This window comes from Schistocerca cancellata, chromosome 4 (genome assembly GCF_023864275.1).
Source record: "Schistocerca cancellata isolate TAMUIC-IGC-003103 chromosome 4, iqSchCanc2.1, whole genome shotgun sequence".
In the NCBI taxonomy this organism is placed as follows: domain Eukaryota; kingdom Metazoa; phylum Arthropoda; class Insecta; order Orthoptera; family Acrididae; genus Schistocerca; species Schistocerca cancellata.
In genome coordinates this window covers 474,315,654-474,342,298 of record NC_064629.1, presented here as the reverse complement: position 1 = coordinate 474,342,298, position 26,645 = coordinate 474,315,654, and the positions used below count along the sequence as shown (strand labels likewise).

General features: G+C 40.2%; 2 protein-coding genes across 11 annotated transcripts in view; one reads left to right on the top strand and one right to left on the bottom strand.

Annotated features, from left to right (window-relative positions):
• LOC126183424 (DNA fragmentation factor subunit beta) overlaps nucleotides 1-26,645 on the bottom strand; it is a 437,040-nt gene that overhangs the window by 47,915 nt on the left and 362,480 nt on the right. For 3 of the 10 annotated variants that reach the window (XM_049925379.1, XM_049925389.1, XM_049925390.1), the window contains one exon: nucleotides 1,738-1,861. The exons of 6 other annotated variants lie outside the window; for them this stretch is intronic. In XM_049925379.1, coding sequence (XP_049781336.1) covers nucleotides 1,738-1,861 — 124 coding nt within the window. Of the gene's footprint in view, nucleotides 1-1,737; nucleotides 1,862-23,849; nucleotides 23,946-26,645 lie in introns of all 10 variants that reach the window. One more of the 10 variants, XM_049925388.1, reaches the window with a different exon arrangement.
• LOC126183423 (uncharacterized) overlaps nucleotides 1-26,645 on the top strand; it is a 281,164-nt gene that overhangs the window by 46,826 nt on the left and 207,693 nt on the right. The gene's annotated exons all lie outside the window — the stretch shown is intronic.

The following is a 26,645-nucleotide window of genomic DNA, read 5'->3' as shown; positions in this document are numbered from 1 at the left end:
TTCGAGAAGTTATGGAAAATCTACATGATGATTGCTAGAAGCGTGATTGGATCTTGTTTTATCTAAATATTAGCTGAGTGTCTTAAAGGCACCTAGCTCAGAGTGATGTAACATAGGCTATGTTGAGAGCAGTGTGTACAATCATCCAAAGAATACCATGATTGTGTACGAAAGCTGTAAACAAATCTGACAGAGGAGCAATGCATATAGCAAAATCAGCAGAAGATAAAGAGGCAAGGAAAAGACAAAGGATGAAGAAAGACAGAGGTACAGATGAAGGAAGGAAGAGTGAAAGAATGAGACAGAGAAAAAGGGAGGGGGCAGGGGGGGGGGGGGCGAGATAATAACTAGAAATAAAGCTATGGGAATTCTAATCTATCTGTAGTCATGCAATAGGGATTTCTATTCTTGACTATCTCAATGCTACCACTCACAGTAGAAAAAAAAATTGATTTTACTGATGTATGTAGGATTCAGGAATCGGGGGTTAAATGCCTTTTGCTAAACTTATGGGTATTTAGTAAGCCTTTACAAAAGTCATACAAAAAAGTAAACTGCCCCACATAAAAACAAGGATGTCATACAATAATAAGCAACAGGAAAACACAAAACTAAACATTACTAAAGGAATTTTACACCTGGCAAGTGCTTTGGAATAATAGAGGTTGTTGAACAGTTGTGTTCAAAGACCTGAATGTCTTCAGTGTAACCTTATGAAAATCTTAGCTTGCTTTTTTCCTTCTCCAGCAGAATTTTTGTGCTATATTGCATAATAATTTATTCTGTATCATTCAAGATACTTCATGACTGACCTGATATGCTTGAAGAAGTATGCTGCTGTATGTTGAATTCTGGAACCTTCTATTTCAATTAACTATCCGTTTGCCATGTCTTAGGTTTCTGAGACCCCTCTGTGCCATCGCATCTTGACTAATTATCATGACCATGCTAAGTGGGCAATTCTTCTTGGTGAAGTAGACACTTTCAAGTAAAGTCTCAGTTGCTTTTTGGCAACCTGAGACAGTGAAATATATAACTTTCAAAATAAGGAGGTATCTAAAAATATTTATCACCACTTACATGCCATAGAGACAGATCATCAACTTCAAGCAAACTATTTTTCTGCTGAATGAAGTTCTCTACCGAATTGACATTCTCAACCACATGACCAGCATCATCAGAATGAGCAGTGAAGGGAGCTACGTTTTTCATTCGACTGTAGCTTCAATAATATATTTACAAAACTAAATATAACACAAATAGTAAAATATGTGGTCAATAACAACATAAAGAAAACCTCAGAATAATGTTTGTGCATACAAAACACACACATCTCTGCACAACAGTGTGCAGAGAGCACCTCCACAAAAAAGAAACAACACATAATTAATTATCTCTACAAGCTCTTCTCCACAAAATGCTGATCACACACCCAATTCTTTCAGAAGAAAAATAATCTTCCTGAAGAACAAGCTGAATTCATTATGCAAAAGTATTAGATATCTACAAAAAGAATTGGCTTCAATTAATAGTATATATTATAGGTAGATGACTCTCCATAGACATGTTACTTACACAGAAAAGGAAAATGTGTTTCTCATATAAATTTCTCAAAAGTTATAAAATTTTATTCCTTAGTAAAGTAGTGTGTCCTAGCTATTTTCCAGATTTGAACCAAATCACATACTGGTTTACATAATTCATGATACATACAATAAATGTAGAGCTCATTTATACCTGTGATGGCATCTTCTCCGTCTTTAAGTAAAATAAGAAGTGACTGCTCCTTAACGGTCTGAAAGAAGTCTTCATCATCAACAATTGTACCATCTTCTAGCTGGACTGTCACATCCTCATCAATCTGGAAAGAGTTTTGCATTTAGAACTACCCAAACTTTTGACACACTATACATGAATTTGGGATTGACTATGTGAGCAAAATGTTAGGTGTCAAATGAAAACTAACTTCAAAATGAAAACTCAATAATAAACATGATACATAACAGAATCATGAGGGTAAAATATATAAAACATTCCGAGACATAATTTATCACAACTATATTGCAACCACAACCATTAGGTAACTTCTTTTATTACATGTACCATTGTAATTTACTTTTTTCAGCAAATAAAATGCACTACTCACTTTTTGAAAAATGAAATTACATTCTTAACACAGTTTTTACACATAAAATAACAAGCTGATCATTCAGAATCATTAAAACAGCAAAGAAAATGTTCATTTACATATATATACTTGCATACACATTTCATTTCTTCAAAGAAACATGATTATAAAATTTAATAATATCTTGAATAACAACCACTTGGCTGCTCTTGTAAACAATTTATTTAACAAGTGGTTTTGTAGCCTAGAAGCCATATCATCACATTAAATATGGTGAATCATGACATTAAAGTTGCAACATGGACAGGACCAAACATCCCTTGTCTATGAGTAAATGATGCAGGGAAGCAGAAAGTATGAGTCCACAGTTTCTCAAGCATCACATGAATCCAAATGGATGATAGTAGGTTCAACATAGCTGGTTAACCACTACATATTGGGAGACAATCCATCCAGCCTCTCACAAATACAGCAGACTGCAATGTCTAGAGATGCAGACAGGGAAGTGGCCAGCTACTTACATAGGCTACATTTTTTTAAATATACACAATATATAAACATATATGTACTGCATAAATGGGCAAAGTTGTTAGAAAAGATCCCCAAAAATTCTTGACTCACTTTCTTCAAATTTTTACATGAAGTGACATAAATGACACTGAGACAATTACTTTAATACATGACACATGGGGCCGCAAATGTCAGGAAATACCTGAAAAGTGGATGACACATGTTGAACATGTGAGACCACCAGATGATGCATGTGCAGCAGTTGGACTTGTTGATCCTAACTTCACTGGTAGAGGGCAGAGCTGCACATTGCACTGCTAGGCTACCCTTTTTTTTTTTTTCAAACATCTTTATAAATTTGATATGTTGTAAACATAAAAGTCACAAAATTATTGTCCTTGCTGTAACCAAGCAAAATCTGTTCTTAGTTTGTGTTTCTTTCCTTTTGTCTCATCTTCCTTTTGTTTACAGAATTTATTTAGTAAACAAAACTTAGGTCATTTACTGGTAGCAATGCAATTAGAAAGCTTATACTCATTTACTTGTGATGCAATATGGTAATTTTTTGTTGCACTGTACTTTACAATAAACCACCGTGCTCCGTGAGACTGGTAAATGAAATAATAAATATTACCTCATGCAAACACATAATAGTCTAACCCAAATTTTAACAAAATACTTCCTGCCACATGGAAGATTTGAACTCCGATCCTCTCAAGCTATAGCCACGCACATAGGCCTGCAGCCACACTGATGTAAATACTTGACTTGGGTTGCGATGATCAGGTGTGATAGACCAATAAGCTGAATTACTGCACGAGGCAAGGTATGTCATCCAGTAATGTCACATGTTCAACATTTGTCATCCACTTTCCAGATATTTCTCAACGTTTGCAGCCCCATGTGCCTTACATTAAATTACTTGTCTCAGCATCATTCACATCACTTTGGGGGTTTTCAAACATTAACAAGAATCACCATGTATACTACATAAGGGGGAAATGTTGCTACCGACCACCTCACACATTTATTGACTGATTTACTTGAAATTTTTAAACAATATTCTAGTAAATGTCCAGACAGACAAAAGCTGTGTTTTTTTACCAACAAAGTACAGGTATTCTTTTAAAACTGACGATAAGAAAGAAAATGCTGTGCTGTGAAACTGTGCAACTACATTTTCTTTCTTACTGTCAGATTTCATTTTGATAGGAGAGCACTTCAACCATTAGACAAATTGTTTCTCCCACATATAGTCTTTCTCCTTATATACAATTTCAAACAAAAATTGTATACAAAACTATGTGCTATTTTTCTCCTTCCTCACTCTCAGCTTTAACAGAAAACTGGAAAGTTGAATTTATGTCTTACTGGCTTATGATTAGAATGCTTCTACAGAACCTGAATTGTCCAAAACCTTTTAATCCTACCCATTCATAGATTAAAACTATGCTAAATACTGTCATTGAAGCTACTATCCTCACAGATCCAACAGCAGGAGATATTTCTCATACCCCAAAAACAAATGATCCCAACTGATTTACCCATTTATTTTAAGAAACGTCTGTCCTCAATCAAGGTTTCACTGGCTATAAAATGAAAACAATGCTCAAGGTCAGGAAGAGGGAGGAAGAGAAAATGGACAAAAAGGGGGAGGGAAATGGACATGCAGAGGAGGAAGGAGGAGATGGACACATATGAGAGAGGGGAGGAGGCGGCAGAGAGAGATGCGGAGAAGAGAAGGTGGACAGAGAGAGGAGGGGAGAGCAGAACATATATATAATTCCCATACATATTTAGCTATTGCAAAGCATTGCTGAGTTCACTAGCAATTAATACAGACAAAAGAAGGGCTTGTCATGGAAAATTACCTTGTGGGGAACTTTACCAAGATTTTTCATTAAAAACCTAGAAAAAGCCTTCTCCAGACAAAAATCTGACCTGATAAATAGTCGTTACAAAAGAAAAGTAGACAATTCTATAATTATTTCAAAGTCACAGATTGAGGATCTAACTAAGAAAATGTTTAGTTTATTAACAAAAACTAAGACTAAGTCATAATTTGGACAACAGAACAAGGACAAAAAAATGTTTGTGATTTCACTATATGCAAGAAAAATGGCAAGTAAACCTTTCAAATATTCAGGAAACCAACATGTACCAACATTATTATAAATGCCTAATCTTGTCATCCTCTGTGGCATAAACGTGCTTATTTCTACTCAAGTATCCATAGGGTTCTTCGCCTTTCCTTAGAGCAGTCACAAATAATGAAGGAACTCAGCATTATGTGACTGGTTGCCCACAATACTGAATAAGATTAAAAAATAGTCGATTTTGTACATAACTAAATTATTCAAACAAATGAACTTTTTGAACTTTACAAAAGAAAGATAAGTTACCAACCAAGAATGTTTACCACCATGAAATATATAGATTGGATTTTCCAAGAAGAAAGGAACCTCATAAAACATGAAATGGACAGAAAAAAATCTCCATTAATATGTATTTGAACATCTATGATGGACTGCTCACATAACACACACTGCACTGCCTTCCTGGCATCCCACTAGTGCGCAGCTGTAGTATCCAACTGCTGTGTCTCATCATCTCCAGTCCATCATGCTACAGGATAACAGTGCTTTAACAGCTACACATCCTGACAAACATAACACCACCTACATGCCTTCAAGCACCTCATACTGATTTTTACTAAGGAACACAAATGCAACTAATTAATTATTTTTACTCCTTTGCTACACTGGTGTAGTATACATCATAAATACTCCTAGCCAGTACTTTCCTTGTATAGTCAATCGACATCATCATATGTCTATGAACCACCTTTAAATTTTGTAAACTTCCTTAAAACCAGTTAGAAAAATCATATCACATTTCTCTAATGAATGTAACTATAAAATTTGTGCTGAAGTAGATATTTCTTTCACGAATGTAAACACGCATTAATAGACAAAGAGGGGATTTCAATCTGACTGCAAAACCGTGATCTCTATCTTCAGTCTGTTTACAGTGCAACAGAAACCATTGCAGCATGTGCCTTTGGTATGATTTTCTTCTCTTTTATCCTTATGTAAATGGCCACTCAGCAGATTTTATAGATTCTATAATGACTGTCTCACTTTTTAATCTACTGACTGGCTGATGACGACCACCAACTAGCTGGTCGAAAGCAGTTACAGCATTATGGATGCTTATGCGATTCTTCATAAAAGATTACACAAAGAATAAAGTACATAAATCAATCAATGGATAGTTCTGTATCCTTGGCTGTCACCTAGGACACAGCTGCTGACTACAGAGTGAGATTACTTCACCATGTCCTCCATAGGAAAGAGGAATGTAGTAAATGTGGCTGGCACTTTACGATCTGACCACCAACCACACAGAAGATAGCTGCAGGTAGCCCCCTGACAAAGCACCCACAACTCATCCTGCCTGTGACAGCTACTCTGGCATCTGTTGGTGCCACAGTGCCACTGTTACCAATACTAGATCACCTCTAGCAGGCATATGATACAAGCATGACTTCTCAGTATTCTTTCACTGGACAGCTTTATAATACGCCACCAAGAAGCTCACCACTCAGTCTGCGAGTGTGCAAATTCCAGTCCCCATTTGGGAGTTCAACATCAACATTCACCAAGTGCCATGCATCAGAGCACAGAACATGCCAGTCAGAGCCTAGACATCAATAATGTAGCAGATATGAACTTTGTTTATGGCAGTGTTTCCTTACTATATCAGACTGTGTACTCTACTGCACTTACTGTACTTTCAAGAACTGTTCTCAAGTAGTCCTGTTTCTCATCCGATTATGACAATATTTCAGTTGCATTTGTTAGTTGCTATTCAGAACCTAACATTACAATGTATTCTCTTTGTCAAAAACAAAGTTCTATTGTTCTTGGTTGCCTGGGCACATCTCTCTTCTTGTAGCATGCACCACCCACAATGGGATCCAAAAATGGTGAAGAGGTAAACGTTTCTTTTTCCGTAGCACTCTTGTCTGTATGAGGACTGTTTTGCTTCTAGTCCTTCATCCCCAGTATCTTGTGCTCAACCAGGTAGTTTTCCCCTCGGTGTTCATGTACCCTCCACACGGTGTTTTGTGGTTCTGTCACACATTCTGGCATCCACCAGTAGTAGTTGGCTGCTTACTTGGTATCCTTGCCTTTTGTGTGTTCACATTTTTTGCTCTCTCACATTCTGTGATTCTATGTATTATTCTTACTTGTTTTGCCTTATTTCTGTGTAGTGCTAGCACAGCTTCATTTCTTTGTCTCTGTGTTTTTGCTTGTGCTGTTTCACTGCACGCTCCAACTTCTCTTGCTTCTTGACAATATTGGATCATCTTTTGTGTTTTGTTAGTGGTATTGCTTGCCCATTTTCTTTGGCTACTTCCACATCAGAATTATTGTTCCTGCAGCTTATCCACTTATGGGACCAGCAGCTGCACCGTCTCACCCAGGACAGCATTCGCTTCTGTGCACCACCGACTAACTTCAACAGCACCTTGCCTGTCCTAACACTCCCCAAGACCAGGACTCAGTTACACTCCCCCCCCCCCCCCCCCTCCCCATTCCCTTCAGAGTTCGACAATGCATTGGATTCCTGACCAGCCTTCCTTGCCGAACTGGGCCGTCTCTTCTAACTTTCTGCTGTTCCTGACATTTTCTCCCGACCCCACTGCCTACAGCACACTCACCTCCAGTTCCATCACCTCTGACTCTGCCCCCATGCCCCCTGCACCGCCATCCCCTTCATTACTGGCCACACAGGCTGAGATACCTCCCACTGCAGCACCACCCACTCCTGTGCCACCTACTCCTACACTGTCTGTGCTCTCACCATGGGCACAGGCTCCTCTTCTGGTTCCAGCATCACTGGTACTATCACTGACAGCCACAGTACCTCTACTGGCTCCAGCATCGCCAGCACCCTCATCGCCTCTTCAGGCACCACTACCACTGGTGCCCTTCTCGCCACCGGTCAGCATGCCGCTGAACTACTTGACACTCTCCTCTATCAGCCCTGCCCTCATGCTTCTTGTGTCTTCAACTCCTGTCCTCTTTGTGACCTTACCTTCTTGTTTGGAGGGTGACATCACTCTGTCCTCCGCGGCCCAGTTCAGCCATTCTTTCTGCCTGTTGCTGATGTTCAGCCTACATCCTTGGAGTCCTGCTTCTTCTCTTGTGCTTCATCCCAATGAAGAATGTGTCACACGTTTCATCACTCACAGGCACCTTCTCGAGGTGTGCCGCATGTCTACTCTGGGACTTTGGTCTGCAAAGCCTCACAAATCTTCAGTTGCATTTATCTAACACTCCGGTTTGCTGGTTGTGGAAGTTTTACCACAAGCCTGGCCTCATCAGGTCACATCGGCTTCGGCAGCATGGACATTCCTCTTTTGATGACGACCCTGAATGTCTCTTATTTCCCAGGTCTGCCCCTCTCTGTTTTCCACTGGCTGGGTCTTTCTCTTTGTGGCTAGCTCTGTTCCACCAGCCTTTGACACTGCTTCCAGTGCTCCCTGCTGTAAGCACCTGTTCCTTGATCTACTGTCTCATGCCAGGACACGCTCCCTCCTCCAGGAGGCACTTCTTCCCCATGATGGCTTCACTGTCTCTCCCTTGTGAAAGAATCGATGCAAAAACTATGGATGTCATCTAGGTTACTGCTGCTGCCAGCTCCAGTGAGATGACTCCACCATCTCCTGCGTAGGAGAAAGGGATGCTGCGTGCTCAGCTGTCACCTACAACACAGCCACCAACAACATATCTATCTTCTCCATATGAAAGAGGGATGAGTTATTCGTAGCCGACACCTTCCAATCCAGCTACCAAGTGCACAGCAGACCACCCCAGGTTGGCACCCTGTAAAGGCAGCTGCAATTCAATCGCAATTCATCATGCCTGTGGTATCTAAAGGAAGTACAGAGCTGCTGTTGCCAGCACTAGCTCGCCTCTGCAGGCCATGAGACACAAGCACGGCTTCTCAATATTCCTCTGCCAGACAGCTTTATAACGTACCACCCAGCAGCTCACTAGTCAGTCTCTGAGTGTGCGAGTTTCAGTTCCAGTTAACTTATTCAGCATCAGTGTGCAACAAGTGCCATTCATAAGAGCATAGTCCATGCCAGTCAGAACCCAAACATCAATACTGTAGCAGATACAGACTGTGCCAATGGCAGTATTTCCTTAGTGTGACAGACAGTGTACTCAAACTGTACTTTCAAGAACAGCAGTTCAGTTTCTCATCAGATCAGAACTGTCTTTCAGCTGCACTCATTCCAGAGCTGTTCAGTTGCTATTCAGAAACTAACATTATAGAGCATCCTCCATATCAGAAATGAAGTTCTATTGTTCTTGGTTACATCTATCTTCTTGCAGTGTGCATCACCTACAATGGGATTCAAAAAGACAGTACTTCATACTTTTTCAAAGTAATACGATGATGTAATACAGGTGTACTGAAATTTAAACTCAAATGTTCTTGTTATAATATTTTCCAACATACAGTTTACTATTATCACATAGTTTTTAGCTTCCGTGACACACACATTTTTCCATTCCTTGTAATTCTTTGGCAACCGTCTCTATTATATCCATACAGTTAACTACCCCTCACTAAAATTAAAAGTGTTATGGACTTTGGTCATTATGGAATAGTTGACTAATTTATTATTACTGTTCCTTAGAAGCTTACACATTTGGTGTGACGTGGTTGTCCCTGCTAGTGGTGCTATCTCTCACATAGTGAGATGCCTAAGAAAGAACACATTTCAGATCAATGAGAGAAAGTCTTATTAACAAAACAACAGGACACTGACAAAAAAAAAACCTCTTCTCACAAAAATTAATACAAAACCCTCTCAGTCTTCTATCAGGCAGGTGTCTGGAAACAACAATGTTAATTACAATCATAGGACATAGAGACTAATCCAACCAAGTTTCCCATGAGAAAGAAGTAGCGTGTACTCAGTAGAAGATGGTCAGAGATATTTTTTGGTGTTGGTGTTGGAGAGGTCCTCCAAGTGCTGCTGTAGTAGCTCCTACTGGGTTCTGACTGACGAGCTAGGATTAATTGGCACGAGATGGCCCATAGCATTGGTGGGGAACTGTCAATGAGTGAAACTGTGCCACTATCAATACCCAGTGTGCACATGTACACTTGACGATCTATTTTGGCATAGTGACTCAGCAGAGGGAAGTAGATCCCCTGCGAGGAGGACCTCTTGTGGCGCCTGTCCTGCCGTCTACCGTCTACCTGTTTACCTGTTACTGGTGGCCGAAGTCCTGGGAGGCAATGCCTTGAAGATATGCTATGTCTCTCCATCTAAAGGGTTACTGATTCTTCAAGTGTACTGCTGGAGGTGGCAAGTAGCATACCATTATGAAGTCATTTTACACCTTTTAAAGACTTAGCAACTCCCTCCACACCTATGTGAATGTAGCAAGTGGAGGTCTTTTCTAAGGTCCTGCCGCCATGTTGATTGCTATGAAGGTATTATGGCAAACCTGTTCCCTGTTATCATCATTTTAATTCATCTTCTCAATTTGGCTAATCACCTGAGCTCTCTTTGTGGGTGGGAGTAGGTGTTGTCTGATGGCACCCAATTCCAGTCATGAGTATTTCTGGTAAGATTTTATGCTACAATCCCATGAGCATCTATGACATTTACCAAGAAAGCCTTATACAACTGAAGCATGGCAGATGCCCCAGAGGCTGCCAGCTAAGGAACATTTTTGCCTTGTGGCCATCCACCTCATTGGCACCTAGCTTGAGGGTTTTTTTTTTCTTTCTATATTTGTACCTTCCTTGTGACTCAGACAATTAAACCAAGATGTCTGTTCAACAAAATAAACTATGCTCCACTGTCACAGCTAACAATGGTCACTGAAGTATGCTCACAGCTGACAGTATAAGAGGACTGGTGGCACTTTTAGCATCAGATAGTGATTCAGACTCCCACCCAGCCGGATGTAGCGGCACCACCATTTAGGAAATGGGAAAGTTAATTTTGTGCAACATTCTGAGCACAAGTTACAGCCAGGTGCGGGCCAGATTGCAGTGAATTATGCATACCAACAGTTGCAAAGTAGAATAGAGGCCACAGGGCCGTCAAATTGCTGCAACAGTATACACAGCAGTTTTTCATGTCGCAAATCACAGGCAGAAGGGGCGCACTGGCCAACCTAGTGTGTTATGAGTACATGACGCAAAGCAGCACGTATGGCAAAACAGAGGTGCACAGCCGCATATAAATAGGTACGGGTTTCTAACGAGCTTCATTCAAGTGTGGCAGCTCTCCTGGATGGTGGGGCATGTCACACCACCAGCTACATGCAGCAGCAGATGGGGCGCCAGCATTCCAGTCCACAGCAGGTCACTGGTTCAACCCTCTGAGGCTGACACGGGGTCCATAGCCAGACAGCAGCGTGCCACTCCACAGCTCGCTACCGTGGAGAGGCGTTCTGGCTTCCAACACATGCCGGAGGCATCCCGAGGCGAGGGCTGCAGATTCGGACACTGAATTGCAGGTGCTTGTTGTCGCTGCGATCTTAGTCACGCTGGCGAGAAGCATGCAGCTGGCCACGTGCGGCTCACACTGAGCGGCACTGAGTCAGCAGGGTTGCAGACCGCTGAGTCAAATGCCGGCATCCTGATGATGCTGCAACTCCACTGTCGTACAAGGCCGACTCACAGCAGTGCGTGCATGGGTCGCTGAGGCAGCCATCCCACACCAAGCCGTTTTGTAGACAGCAAAGTGGTGTCCTCAGCATTGCAGGACCCAGTGAAGATCTAGAGGACCAGGGGCACTGTAGTTGGAAACAATAAATCACTTGGAAAGCTTGGATGAGTCTTAATGCAGTGCCTTCTACCTCTTCCTGCTACATTTGGTGTTGCTGTTACATTCGGTGTCAGGAGTTGCCACTACACCAAGTACTGATAGCGAGAACACATCACAGATACCCAGGCTACAACACACTACTGTCACAGTTTGCTCCCATGCGAAGCACCACTGCCACAGTGAGCAGCTGCCTGACACCAGCTGCTGATGTATGTATGCCCATGCATATCGTGGCCTGGCTGTTACAAGTCAGTCTCTTGTTTGTCTTTGAAGACTTCAGTTATGCATTACTGAACAGTAGAATTTTGACCTTGCCTGATTTTTGTTTATTATTTGGATTGCCCCCTGGACTGTCGTATATGTTTAAAACAGCTTTGCTATGTGTGGACTTGTTTTCTGTTAGCCATTCACTTTGTGAACTCTGCTATCAACCTCAGGAATTACCTGTTTGTTCCACTGCCTCTGCATTACCACCAGTATAAGTGGTCATCAACTGTGTTCAAACTATATAAAGTAGTATAGAAAAGTGGTGATGAGTAGTTTCTCACTGTGCAACTATTCCAGTGAAGCCCTAGTTTCCAAAGTCGTGGCACCAGAAGTTGCAGCAACAATGACAACAGCAACAGCAAGAAAAACAGTGGAAATTACACAAGCAACAGGAGAAATTGTTGTTACAACTGATGCAAAACCAACAACAGTCAACAGCTACAGTTTCCTAGTTTCTGCTCCACCATTTGCTTATTTCAATGATGCCAAGTAGAGTTGGAAGGTCTATTCACATTGTTTTAGTCTTCACACGAAGATAAATCAAATAATGGCCCTGAGCATCAGTGTCTACACCTACTGTCTTCTCATACTAAACAGTAAAAAGCTATGCAAGAACCACCCCCACTCTCAGACCCCAGTAGTATGAGTTTATTTATTGTTTGTGGTTTGCTGACTATTACAGTCACCAAACCCATCTCGCTGCAACTAGGCTCAAGGTTAATCAATATGCTGAGCAACATAAGGGTGGGCTGCTGAATTGCATGGCTTGGCACACGAGTGTGATGTTTCCTGTAAACTGTGTGGCGCATCTTATGCAGATTCCTCAATTCGTGATGTTATTACATGGCTTGCTGCTGACAAAGAAGTTAGTACAAAGGATTTTGAATCATATGATCAACTGATGGCCTCCAATCATCATCATCATCAACCAATTTATCAAGCACTCATTCATCCAGCAGTCCAGCGACATGGCATTCAGTAGCACAGTAGTTAGCAATACCCTGGCCTCATTGACAGTAGGCGCACACTGACAGATGTGCTTTGTTCACCATCAGCACGTACCAAAGCAAGTGGAGGCTCATAAAATGTTTTCCTCCCCATTGTTGTCAAAGGATCCCAATAAAGTTCATGCCATCAAGTAATGTCCCGATTGTGGCCCACAGCATCAATAGCATCACTGCCCCTTCCATGACATCATCTGCTTTGCATGTTGAAAACCAGAGCATCTAACAAGTGTCTGCCTCAGCTGGCATGCTTCAATATCATGGGCCTTCAACACACAACATACGGCAACAGATGGGATGCAGAGGCTCATGTTGCAACTGGAAATTAATGAAATGATGGCGTAACTACATCTATGATTAACGAGGGCTTGTACCAACATACTGGCTCCCCATACCTGAGGTCCTCTCAGCATAAAATGGTGATGCACAAAGGCCAGCTGATCCCATTGCAAGTTCAGATAATAGTCCGAGCCAAGTATCAAAATAGCTCTGCACCTAACCTTGATAGTAGTCAATCCTTGGATGAGAACTAACATTTTTGGCTTACTCATGTTTGCACTTTTCAGTTTTGAAACTCAGAACCAGTTGAATCTAGTTTCAACTGTGATACCATTCACATAGCTTCATACATTACGTGCACCATTTAAGAAGCTGTTTGAACCTACAAGGCTGTGCAACAGGGTTGTAGGCCCAAGTATCCTTAAAGCAATTTGCTATACCTAAGTTTTGTAGAGATCGTCCAGTGTCTTTTGCCATGTGTGAGCATAACTAGATCAGTTGCAAGTATGGGAGTTTATCCCCTGTAATGTCTAACCAGTGCAGTACACCCAGTGTCATAGTTAGGACACCAAATGGATCACTTAGAATTTGTGATTTTAAGTCTACTGTTGACACTTAAGCAAATATCGATGTGTATCCACTTCCTAGGCTGGAGGAATTAATGGCAAAATTGAGTAGAGGCCACTGTTTTTGCAAAATTGACACGAGGCCACAGTTTTTCAGAGATAGACCTCACTGACACCTAGTTTCAATTGCCTGTAGTTGATCAGGTGAAAAAGATTTTAGTGATTAATATGCCATTCAGCATGTATCATCAAAACAGGTTGCTATTTGGGGTTGCAAACACTCCCTCAATATTCCTAGGTACCCTGAACAACTCATCCAAGGTATCCCCAACTGTGTTAATTACTTACTAATTATTGGGGTCACATAGGAGCACCACCTGCAAAACCTACAAATGATGTTAGAGTGGCTGTATGAACACAGGCTGCATTGTCGCCTAGACAAATGTAGTTTCTTTGAGCCGAGTGTCAACTGCCTGGGACATACATTAAGCGATACATTAAGCGAAGATTGGCTCACACCCACACAGGATCATGTGATCACAGTCACTAACTTACCAGCTCCTAAGAACCTCAGAAAACTACACTCATTATTTGGCAAAGTAAAGGTGTTAAATTTGTGTGGTCAGAGGCATACGAAGGCTGTTTTGCAACTTGAGAAGGGCCTTAGATCAGCCCCTTGTTGACCAATGTTCCATCCTAGCAAACATTTAATGCTTGCCACTGACATGTCAGATTGTGGCACTGGTGCCGTGGAGTCCCAAAAATATGCCAACAGATTGGAATAGCTCATTGCATTTCCATCTAAAACATTAAATGCAGCAGAGAGGAATTATTCTCAAATTGAGAAAGGAACGCTGGCTATCACATATGGTGTCAGTAAGTTTCACATGAATGTCTATGACACAAAGTTTTGCCTGATCGCCCATCATGGGCCCCTCATTTCACTGTTCAGTCCCCAATCGAAACATCCTGATAAGAAGGCACAACAGTGGGCATTATTATTAACTAACTATACCTATGAGAACCATCACCGATCCACCATGCAACACTCCAAGGTATGGAAAGCTGACTAACGGTCTAAACAGATACAACTGAAATTTCTGGGATAAAACTAAGTAGAAGAGGGACGTTCAATAAGTAATGCAACACTTTTTTTTTTCTCACCCAGTTTTGGTTGAAAAATGTGAAATGTGTAGTTGTACATTGTGGAGCGTTCCTATTTCAGCTCCTATAGTTTCGTGAAGTTCCAGCTGATGGTGGCACTGTACTTAGCCTTCAAAATGGCATCTGTAATGGAGGTGCATTCCAAGAGGAGAACTGTCATTGAGTTTCTTTTGGCAAAAACAAGAGCATCACAGATATTCATAAGCACTTGCAGAATGTCTACAGAAACCTGACAGTGAACGAAAGCATGGTGAGTTGTTGGATGAGGTGTCTGTCATCATCACAACAAGATCATGTAATCCTGTCCAATCTCCCACATGCCAGCTGGCTGCACACAGCTGTCATTCCTGCAATGTTGGAATGTGCAGACACACTCCTTTGAGGCAATCAACCTCACTGCACAACTGGACGTCTCTGTTGATAATGAAACATCAGTTCATCACTTGGAGCCACAAACAAAATGGCAATCCATGGAATGGTGCCGCACCACCTCCCCTCCAGAGAAAAAGTACAAAGCCGCACCCCGCAATGATCAACTCTGAAGTGTATTGTGCTACCTTCGGGAAATTGAAGAAACAACTTCAGTGTATTTGTCATCACAAAAATGCAAACAAACTTCTCCTTTTCCATGACAACATAAGGCCTAACACAAGACTGCCCACCTAAGAACAGCTCATAAAACATCACTGGGCTGTCCTTCCTGATCCACCTTACATCCCGATTCTCACATCTTCCAATTTCCATCCGTTTGGCCCAATGAAGGACGTGCTCTGTGGGGGGCAGTATGTAGATGATGGGGAGGTTACTGATGCAGCAACAACCAGTAGAGTGGTACCATGTGGGCACAGAAGTCCTCCCTGTAAGGTGGAATAAGGCTGTCACATTGAACGGAATTACGTTGAAAAATACGTTTTTGTAGCCAAAAGAGTGGGTAATAATATAGTGTATTGGAATCTTGAATAAAACCATCCTCCTTTCAGCCTTTCAGAAAAAAATTGTATTTATTACTCAAAAGGATAAACTAATGGGAAAACTGAGCTGGTGTATTTCTTGCAGCAGACAGGAGTCTCAATATTACTGGGTATCAGGTCCACCTTTTATGCAAACATCAACAATTTTCAGCACCTTTGTGGCATCATCAGTAGGTATTCTTTATTCAGTTCAGTAAAATATAAACAAGTTTTAAATAATAATTATTGTAACAAAATTAGGTCCAAAAAAAAAAAAAAAAAAGGTTTTGCTTGTTGTTGTCATTACCTTAATTTTTCTACATAACTAGATTATGTAGGATCCTCTGTACATTGCTGAATATCAGTAGCTTGTTAAATTAAATTATATTATTGACAGCTTGGTTGGTGAGTTAACAAGTCATTTTATCTCTAAATGTAATTTGGTTGTATAAAAATATTTTGTAACTATATTTTTAGATTACTTCCAGTTTGTTTCGAAATATCCTGTTCTATCTGCTCTCTCACCTATTGTAGGAAAGTGCACATATTTTGCTGAACTTCACTCTCAAATAATACTTTTGCACTTTACAAAACACAGTACAAATATTGCTTCTGTGTGTCCAGCCCTGTTCGCGTGCATGTGTACGTGCAGAGGCGGCGGGGGGTACTTTGCATTTCTACAACAGGTGAGGAAACAGATGAAAAAGGATATTTGGAAACGAACTGTAAGTAATCTCAAAACAGTGTTATAAAATAAGAGATAAAATGATTTGGTAACTTGGCTACAAAACTCACAATAACATTCATATCATTTAATTACACATTACAAGCTACCAAAATCCAATAGTGTACAGAGCATCCTACACAATAGGGTAATGTGCAAAAACTGGTTTCACACCTAATTTTGTTAGAATAATTATTACTTAAAATTCATTTAGATTTTACAGAACTGAATAAAGAATGTGTACTGGCAATGGCCCAAGATGCCGAAAAATATTTGGGTTTATATAAAGAAACAGTTATTTGCACAACAAGAGGAACTGATACCCAGTAAATTTGTCTGCAAACACAGCAACCACCTGAGCTAAAAACTGAAATGATGACCAACACACGTAAATCCACAGATATAGAAACTGAAGCCACATGCAAAATTGCTTGGCCTACACTTGTTATTAAGGATACTTCTAAGTTTAAAATTGCATACTTCTACGACCACCAGACTGAACCACATGTGTAACTGAAAGATATAGAGAAACTCTCAGCTCACTAGTATGTATGTTCCCAAATTGTACTGTTATTATTGGGAATGACGTTAATCATGTAACAATCAGTTAGGATAATTACAGTTTTGTAAGTGTTGGGTGTAATAAGACATTTTGTGAAACATTACTAAATGAATTCTTTGACAACAACCTAGACCAAAAAAAATAAGGAAAGGTATACATTGGATACAATGGCAACAAATGCACGTGATCTCTCTTAGGATGTCCATGTTGAAACTGGCATCAGTGACTATTAGGCAGTTGTAGCAACAATTATCACCAGAATACAAAGGGCAACTAACACAAATAGAGAGACTTTTCAATAATCTACGTAAAGAGGCAGAAGTGTCATATCTAAAGGAATAGCTCGAAACTGTTGGCCCTGCATGTGAATACGTTGCGGAACTGCAGCTCAAGTTTAGGAAAACAGATAACTGGATACATATGTACCTATTAGAACAGTTCACGATGAAGCTGATCCCTTAAGTATTAAGGATCTGCAAAGAAACTTCTAATGAAATAATGGCCACTGCACAGTAGGTGTAAAACAAGGTGATGCATGAAGCCTTCAATGACTGTCGCAGCAGAATCTTACCAAAAGACCTCCCACAAAACCCAAAGAAATTCTGGTCATACGTGAAGGCTGTCAGTGACATCAAAGTAAGTGCTTAGGCTCTCATGAATGATACAGGAGCCACAACTGAGGGTAGCAAAGCAACAGCAAAAGCAGAGGCAGAAGCAGAAGCAGAAGTGCTGAACTTCATTTCTTTACAATAGATGTTTCTTTACAATGGAAGATATGGAACTACTGCCCCACTTGTCTATGAGAATGGTAACAGATCTGATCCACAAATCTACCACTCAATTTAATTGATGTCCACCTGTTGTCATAACTTAGGACACATTCTGAACTCAAACATAATTAGGATGTCTATCCAAAAAGCATTTTACACAGTACCAAACCAATGTTTATTAACAGAAGTATGATCATAAGGAGAATTAAACAATATTCATGAATTAATTGAGAAAATTTTTAAAGAGGAACAGAGTATCATACCTTGGACTGAGAATCATCACAGATTATGGTACTGCTCTTCAGATTCTAGGAAAGTACAGTAGCTTCAAGTCAACTGACGAAGAAGTAAATTCAAGCACGCCCCAAAGAAGTGTGTCTGCCTCTGCAGCTGAGTGGTCAGTGTAGATGGTTGCCATGCAGAAGACTGTGGTTCAATTCCTGGCACTGCCAAGCATTTTTCTTTGTTGGGAGGACTGGACCAGGTTGCATTCAGTCACAACAAGCCAATTGAGGAGCTACCTGATTGAGAGCTAGTGACTCAAAGATCTCAATGTCAACAACAGCCAGGAGAGCTGACCCCATGCCCCTCCAGGCCATGTCCAAATGACATCACATGGCACAGTATGACACAGCAGCTGGTCAACATCACATGGTCTTCAGGACTGTACCACTTCACAACACACCATATCGCTGTTGCTATGACATATTCCAGCCAATCAGAAGCTGTCCTTTGCATATAAAAGTGGCAGCCTCGTTAGTTTATGACAGTCAGTTTTAGCCCTGACGACGACCATGAAGGTAGTGGTCGAAAGCTTGGAGTTTTATCCTGAATTGACATGGCATGTACACCGAGAGATTTTTACTCAAATTTATTAGTTTGTAAGACTACTGCTGTTATAACCTATCTCTCAGTAACCCATGAATTCTGCTCAATGATTTATTTTTCTTCTTCCATATGAGTATCAAGCATCATTGAAAACTACTCTGTAGAAGTATATTAAACTGAACAATTCACAGCTTCATCAGCATCACCACCATCAGCAGCAGCAGCATTGACATCTTCTGTTGGATAATGGTTTCTTGCACATTTGTATATGCAGTACAGTACCCAGCTGTTCACATTCATGTTGTTCTTGCATGTCTCCAAATGTCATCTACCCACTTTCCACTGGGTCATCTCCCCTGTCTTTTTTTTTTATTATTATTTGTTTCTTTTCCTGTCTCTCCTAGTACATCCAAATGTGTGTCTTATCACTTCCAGCTAAATAACACTTGGTATTTGAATGTTCTTCCCAATAAGTCTGAGTCTCACTGCCATAAGTCAAAACTGGTAACACACATTGACTCTAAAATAGATGCAATCAATGCCTTCTTTCTCAAGGACTGTTAGTACATGTGTTGTCATCACTGAGTGAAAGAAGCTCTCAAAATTTAGGACTCACAAGGAAATTAGTAAATCATATAGACATTCACATAATAACCACCTTAATGTATTTATGAATGTTAATCTTCCACTGCAAAGGGAAGGCCATTCAGAACTTCACCATCAACAAGGGTGGAAGGTATAAAACACAACACACAAAACTTTTATAATATTAAGTGTCAACAAAGGAACTGCCAAGATTCTAAACAGCTGGAGATCTACTTCATCTTCAACCACCATCAACTGAAGTGGTAAAAGTTAAGAATAGGAGAGTGCCGTTGACTGTTGACTGTTCACATAGTGAGGCAGGAACAGAATGCAGGGGACTATCTTAACAGCTCAAATTAAGTAGCCAATAAAAGAAATATCCAGCAAACTAAATGTTTTGTGGCAGTAAAATGAAGCTCATTGTTCATGTCTCAACCACAATAAAACACAAGGATATTCAATGTACGAATAAACTGGTTTCTGGAATATGTGGCAGTTATTTCTCCACTTCCAGTTTGCCTCACACTAAGCACCAAGTTACATTACATATATAACATTCCGTGAAATGGTAGAGACTACGCTATAAACTACAGGTAACATCAAAAACTTTAAATTTAGGTGCAAAAAACACATTACATATTTTCTCCACTCTCATTGTTACATAATAGTGTCTGCCCCAAATGGTAAGTGAAACTGGTGTGTTGCCTACCTACATGTAAGAAGAAAAATGTGTACTGGCTGGCACCACTCTTATTCCTACAGTTAGCAGCTGCAGCTGCTAATAAATTGATGTTTTTCATGCCATTCTGGGTAAGTTCATAGACCTTATACCTAATTTTCTTATTAAGACATTTAAAAGGTTAAATAACTTCTAAGCAAGTGTCACCTGAATCCATGCAGTTCAAGAATGATGTTAGCAGACATGTTACATACCAGACAACACAGAACAACTAATTAAATTCAGTTAATACATAAAGTGAGGAATAGCAAGTACAGTTTTGTGTGTATGTTCACACCTGACTGTTCATTGCATTCAAAGATGAGTGTCATGTATCTTGTGTTCACTTGCCCATCTCCATTTTTCCTCATACCCTGTACATTTAGAAACATTACTAAAACCTTATGTAGACCTAAATTACAATTTTCTTTTTGCCTATAGGAGAGGGAGTTTGACTATAAGTTAGTCATTTTACTCTAAAGGCATGAAAAGTATTGCTCAATAAGCTGCTGATGCTGACTAAGTGTTTACAGAGATGAAACAGCTAAGGTCATCCCTGTCGTATTCAGTCCCTAGGACAGAAGCAGCACACCCAATCTGTTTGTGTATACAGGGTGAACATTAATAAAACCAACAAACTGTATTGATTGATTCCTGAATGGAAATGGAGGAAAAAAGATCCTACGAACACGTGACTGGAAATGGATGGTGTGCATGCAATGACAAAAAATCATCCAGGAACACAGCACAGAGCTGCAGTGCACCCATGCCTCATTCAAAGTGGCCTCGATGGGAAAGCAGGTGAAGGGAATAGTAGTGGTTGTCATGCAGGATACACATAATCGTATGTTGGCTTACACCATGTTGGCAGGTCACTTGCGTGGAGCTTGTAGTAGGGTTCATCTCAATATCCTGTAGAACCCGGTCCTCCAAATCTGGTGTACACACAGTCCTTCACCCAGTAGGTTCACATGCCTGAAAGGACACTTGATTGCACAAATGCCCAAATAGGGCTTGAAATGTTGTGTGATGTGGCTGGTGTCTGTGAGGGTACTTGTTATGGTATAGCCGTGCTGCCTCTCAACCGTTTCCACCTACTTGGCCATACACAAACACCATCTCAACTTGTTCACAACATGAATACTGGACCATTCTGCTGCTTGCAGTATGCTGCATCAATCACACAACCTGCAACACACAAGGAACAGATGGAATGTGGACAGATGAACTGTCATTCACCAGCGGCATCTACCGAATTTGTATTTCCAGACACATGTTCATAGGAACTTTTCTCCTCAATTTCCAATCAGGAATCTGTCCCAGCAGTTTGTTGGTTTTATTAACACTCATCCTATAGAGAAAATTCCATGTGCAAGTGTGAGAAGGTTGTCCAAACATTTGCATAGCATGTTTCTAGGGCAGAACATGGAGACTAGTCCATTATACATGTACAGGATATGTAGAACCATTGAAAAGCCACATCCAGGCTGACCAACACCCTGACCCTTCGTCATTAATCTGCCAGGCGAATTTGATCTGGGGCCAGCATACCTCCCCATCATGGAAGCAGTCACAGTAACATGTGCAGCTACCTGGACAGATTGCACAATAAGCTATAATGGGAGACAAAAAAATCACTGTGACATTTATTTTGAATAGTTTAACAAAGAGAAAAATTAAGACCTTTGGAAATAAGGAGTTAAAAAAAAAACAACTCTGGATTTGTCATAATATGTAATTTTTAGAAGGAGAAAATGGAAATCAACATGGTGTTTAAGGAACCAAATTTGAAAACTGTAATAAAGAGCAGAAGAATTGAATGGCTGGGGCGTGTCTTGAGAAGAGAAGAAAGAATGGTGAAGGCAGTGCTAGAAGGGAAAATACAAGGGATGGGGGCCCTTGGGAGACCAAAACTGAGGTTGATGGAAGTCATCAAGAAAGCCCCAGACATAACAGGAGCTCAAAGGAGCATGGACTAGGCTGAAGAGTGAAGCAGTGAACCAACTTCCGTTTGTGTGGGCAACTTAGTAAATAGTGGTGCTGGTGCTACTACTACTACTTGTACTAGTAGTAGTAGTAGTAGAAACAATAACAACAACAACAACAACAACAACAACAATAATAATAATAATAATAATCATCATCATCATTATCATCATCATCATCATAATCGTCATCATCATCATCAAGGTCCACACTAGCTGCCACATATTATTGCACTTGGCCTCCTGTGGCCTTTATCCAAACATGTGGTGACTTTACAGTAAACAAGTACAGTACTGACTAAGGAAAACAAACAGCACTGTGAATACTTTCAGGACAGTTGGGCATATATTATCAAGTGATTCAGCATGTCCTTGTGAAATATCACAACTGAAACTAACAATAACCCGACCAAAGTGCCCTCACTCTCAGATGCAATAATACTGCGGTTGACTAATATACACGATTCAGACTTTATGTCAAATTGTGGGTAACTTCTTTACTTAGTGGCATATATTTTTATCAAAATACACTGCTGGCCATAAAAACTGGACCCTCATGGAGGATAGCAAATAACTATTTTTTTCAAAAGAAGCAGTAATGATGGTCATCACGGTGAAAGTCCGTGTTTCTATAGACATTGTCACATTGTCCGCATGGATACTTATCTTGCTGCAAACAAGCTCATTTCCTAACTCAAGGTATGCGATGTGTCTGTGCCATCCTGCAATGTCTGAAAACAACTATATGCCCTCTCAGGTGTTAATTGTTTGGCACCATTAAGGTCCAGCATTGAGATGAATATGACTCCTCTGAAACCATTAATTCCATGTTTGAATGACCGCTGTGGGAGCCCAACCAACGTGAGCTGCAATACTACGCAACAATAAACAGCAGTAACTGGATTTTCCATTGGTGCTTGGCAGAACATGGTAATACTTTTAAAAAGAAAACACTTTCTAATGTTATGAAAAATTATATTAATTTGGTCAAGAACTGGCTTGTGGCTTCTCATGCCACCTTCAGGTGACACCTGAAAATGGGCTGAGAAGCCAAAAGTCGGTTCGTGAGCAAATAGATCTAATTTTGCATAACATTACAAAGTGTTTTCCTTTTCAATATTATAAACAGCAGTCTCAATAGGCCACCAGCTTGGACTGTTGAATTCAGAAATGTGCTGGAAGATGCTTCTCCTTCACAGATGAGGCATAATACAGTATCCTTAAATACGAGCAGCATTCTAATGCTATTTCTGATTAGGGAATTTCATATGCAATATTTCTTTATACAAGGTATATAGATGGTGTTACATCTACCTACTTTATTCAGTTGAACTGAAGTGCTAATCATTTGCATATCCAAACACATAGTACACTTCACACCAGTTTTAGGTTTGTTGCATGCCATATTCATGGTTCTGCTGTTTTAATAGAAAGTGATGTAGGTTTAGAAGCTATAACACACACTTTCCTGGAGCATATTATGTTTATTTCCCATGCAATAGTTCTCTCTTGTTCTAAACAAGGATGATCAACATTGAGGCATTTATGAATGTGAATGCAGATTACTGAATTTATATGTTCACTAGGAACCTTAAGTTGTGATGCTCAGGTTTCAGTTGTAACTATGGGTTCCCTACAATGAGTATGGCAAGCTGACAGAAATGAACAAAACAAGGTAATTAATTGGGAGGACATTTTTCTGGTAGAAAGCAGCAAACAAGTGCTAGGTGTAAAAAATAATGAAATTGGTATTGGTGGTGGTGGTGGCAGTTGTGACTATATTTGACATAACTAAGAAATTTATCTGTTGAGAAAATTCATACAAATTTTTTTCCTACTGCCATAAAAATATCAAATATTTTCTCTCTCAATTTCTCAAAAATGATAACCCCAAGATCCTTTACAAGTATACAAAATGAATCATATTTTCAACTTACGTTTAACTTCAGCCGACCTTTCTTCTTCAGCTCGTCTAAAGAGCAGCAAGCAACACCCACTCTCCTGGTACGTTTAGCATCAGATACTTTGAAACCCTTAAACAAAAACAGACAAATAAATTAATTCTGAGCTAGAACTACAAAACTCTTACTATTTTATTAACTTCTGACCCACATTTAAAACACACACACACACACACACACACACACACACACACACACACACACACACACACAAAGCAAATGTTCTCATGGTATTGAATGCATTTCAGGCAAAATATTAAATACATGTTGTTCTGACATAGCTAGCCACATATTTGACGAATTACTTTCACATGGTATCTTTACAGCCAAGTATACCTTGGAGAGACCCCTGTTAATGTTAATAACCATCAACCTATTTCAACAGTAACTTCTTTCTTAATCATTTTCTAAAAGCTAACATATTTAAGAATGGGAAAGGAAAAGGGAGAGAAGGAAATGTAGTAGCTGAATGTGGAATGGGGTTAAGGAATGAAAGAGGAAGCCTTCTGGTAGAATTTTGCACAGAGCACAACTTAATCAACACTTGGTTCAAGAATCATAAAAGAAGGTTGCACACATGGAAGAAGCCTGGAGATACTGACAGGTTTCAGACAGATTATATAATGGTAAGACAGAGATTTAGGAACCAGGTTTTAAATTGTCAGACATTTCCAGGGGCAGATGTGGACTCTGACCACAATCTATTGGTTATGAACTGTAGATTAAAACTGAAGAAACTGCAAGAAGGTGGGAATTTAGTGAGATGGGACCTGGATAAACTGACTAAACCAGAGGTTGTACAGAATTTCAGGCAAAGCATAAGGGAACAATTGACAGGAATGGGGGAAAGAAATACAGTAGAAGAAGAACTGGTAACTTTGAGGGATGAAGCAGTGAAGGCAGCAGAGGGTCAAGTAGGTAAAAAGACAAGGGCTAGTAGAAATCTTTGGGTAACAGAAGAGATATTGAATTTAACTGATGAAAGGAGAAAATATAAAAATGCAGTAAATGAAAGAGGCACAACAGAATACAAACGTCTCAAAAATGAGATTGTCAGGAAGTGTAAAATGGCTACGCAGGGATGGCTAGAGGACAAATGTAAGGATGTAGAGGCTTATCTCACTAGGGTTAAGATAGATACTGCCTACAGGAAAATTAAAGAGATGATGGTGGTGGTGGTTCGTGTTTAACGTCCTGTCAACAACGTGGTCATTAGAGACGGAGCGCAAGTTCGGGTTAGGGAAGGATTGGGAAGGAAATCGGCCGTGCCCTTTCAAAGGAACCATCCCGGCATTTGCCTGAAACGATTTAGGGAAATCATGGAAAACCTAAATCAGGATGGCTGGAGACGGGATTGAACCGTCATCCTCCCGAATGCGAATCCAGTGTGCTAACCACTGCGCCACCTCGCTCGGTAATTAAAGAGACCTCTAGAGAAAAGAGAACCACTTGTATGAATATCAAGAGCTCAGATGGAAACCCAGTTCTAAGCACAGAAGGGAAATCAGATAGGTGGAAGGAGTATATAGAGGGTCTATACAAGGGCGATGTACTTGAGGACAATATTATGGAAATGGAAGAGGATGTAGATGAAGATGAAATGGGAGATATGATACTGCGTGAAGAGTTTGACAGAGCACTGAAAGACCTAAGTCAAAACGAGGCCCCGGGAGTAGACAACATTCCATTAGAACTACTGACAGCATTGGGAGAGCCAGGCCTAACAAAACTCTACCATCTAGTGAGCAACATGTATGAGATGGGCGAAATACCCTCAGACTTCAAGAAGAATATAACAATTCCAATCCAAAAGAAAGCAGGTGTTGACAGATGTGAAAATTACCAAACTATCAGGTTAATAGGTCACGGCTGCAAAATACTAACGCGAATTCTTTACAGGTGAATGGAAAAACTAGAAGAAGCCAACCTCGTGGAAGCCAGTTTGGATTCCGTAGAAATGTTGGAACACGTGAGGCAATACCGACCCTACGACTTATCTTAGAAAATAGATTAAGGAAAGGCAAACCTATATTTCAAGCATTTGTAGACTTAGAAAAAGCTTTTGACAATGTTGAGTGGAATACTCTCTTTCAAATTCTGAAGGTGGCAGGGGTAAAATACAGGGAGTGAAAGTCTATTTACAATTTGTACAGAAACCAGATGACAGTTATAAGAATTAAGGGACATGAAAGGGAAGCAGTGGTTGGGAAGGGAGTGAGACAGGCTTGTAGCCTTTCCCTGATGTTATTCAATCTGTATATTGAGCAAGCAGTGAAGGAAACAAAAGAAACATTCAGAGTAGGAATTAAAATCCATGGAGAAGAAATAAAAACTTTGAGGTTTGCCAATGACATTGTAATTCTGTCAGAGACAGCAAAGGACTTGGAAGAGCAGTTGAACGGAATGGATAATGTCTTGAAAGGAAGGTATAAGATGAATATCAACCAAAGCAAAACGAGGATAATGGAATGTAGTCGAATTAAGTCAGGTGATGCTGAGGGAATTAGATTAGGAAATGAGACACTTAAAGTAGTAAAGGAGTTTTGCTATTTGGGAAGCAAAATAACTAATGATGGTCGAAGTAGAGAGGATATAAAACGTAGACTGGCAATGGCAAGGAAAGCGTTTCTCAAGAAGAGAAATTTGTTAACATCGAGCACAGATTTAAGTGTCAGGAAGTCGTTTCTGAAAGTATTTGTATGGAGTGTAGCCATGTATGGAAGTGAAACATTGACGATAAATAGTTCAGACAAGAAGAGAATAGAAGCTTTC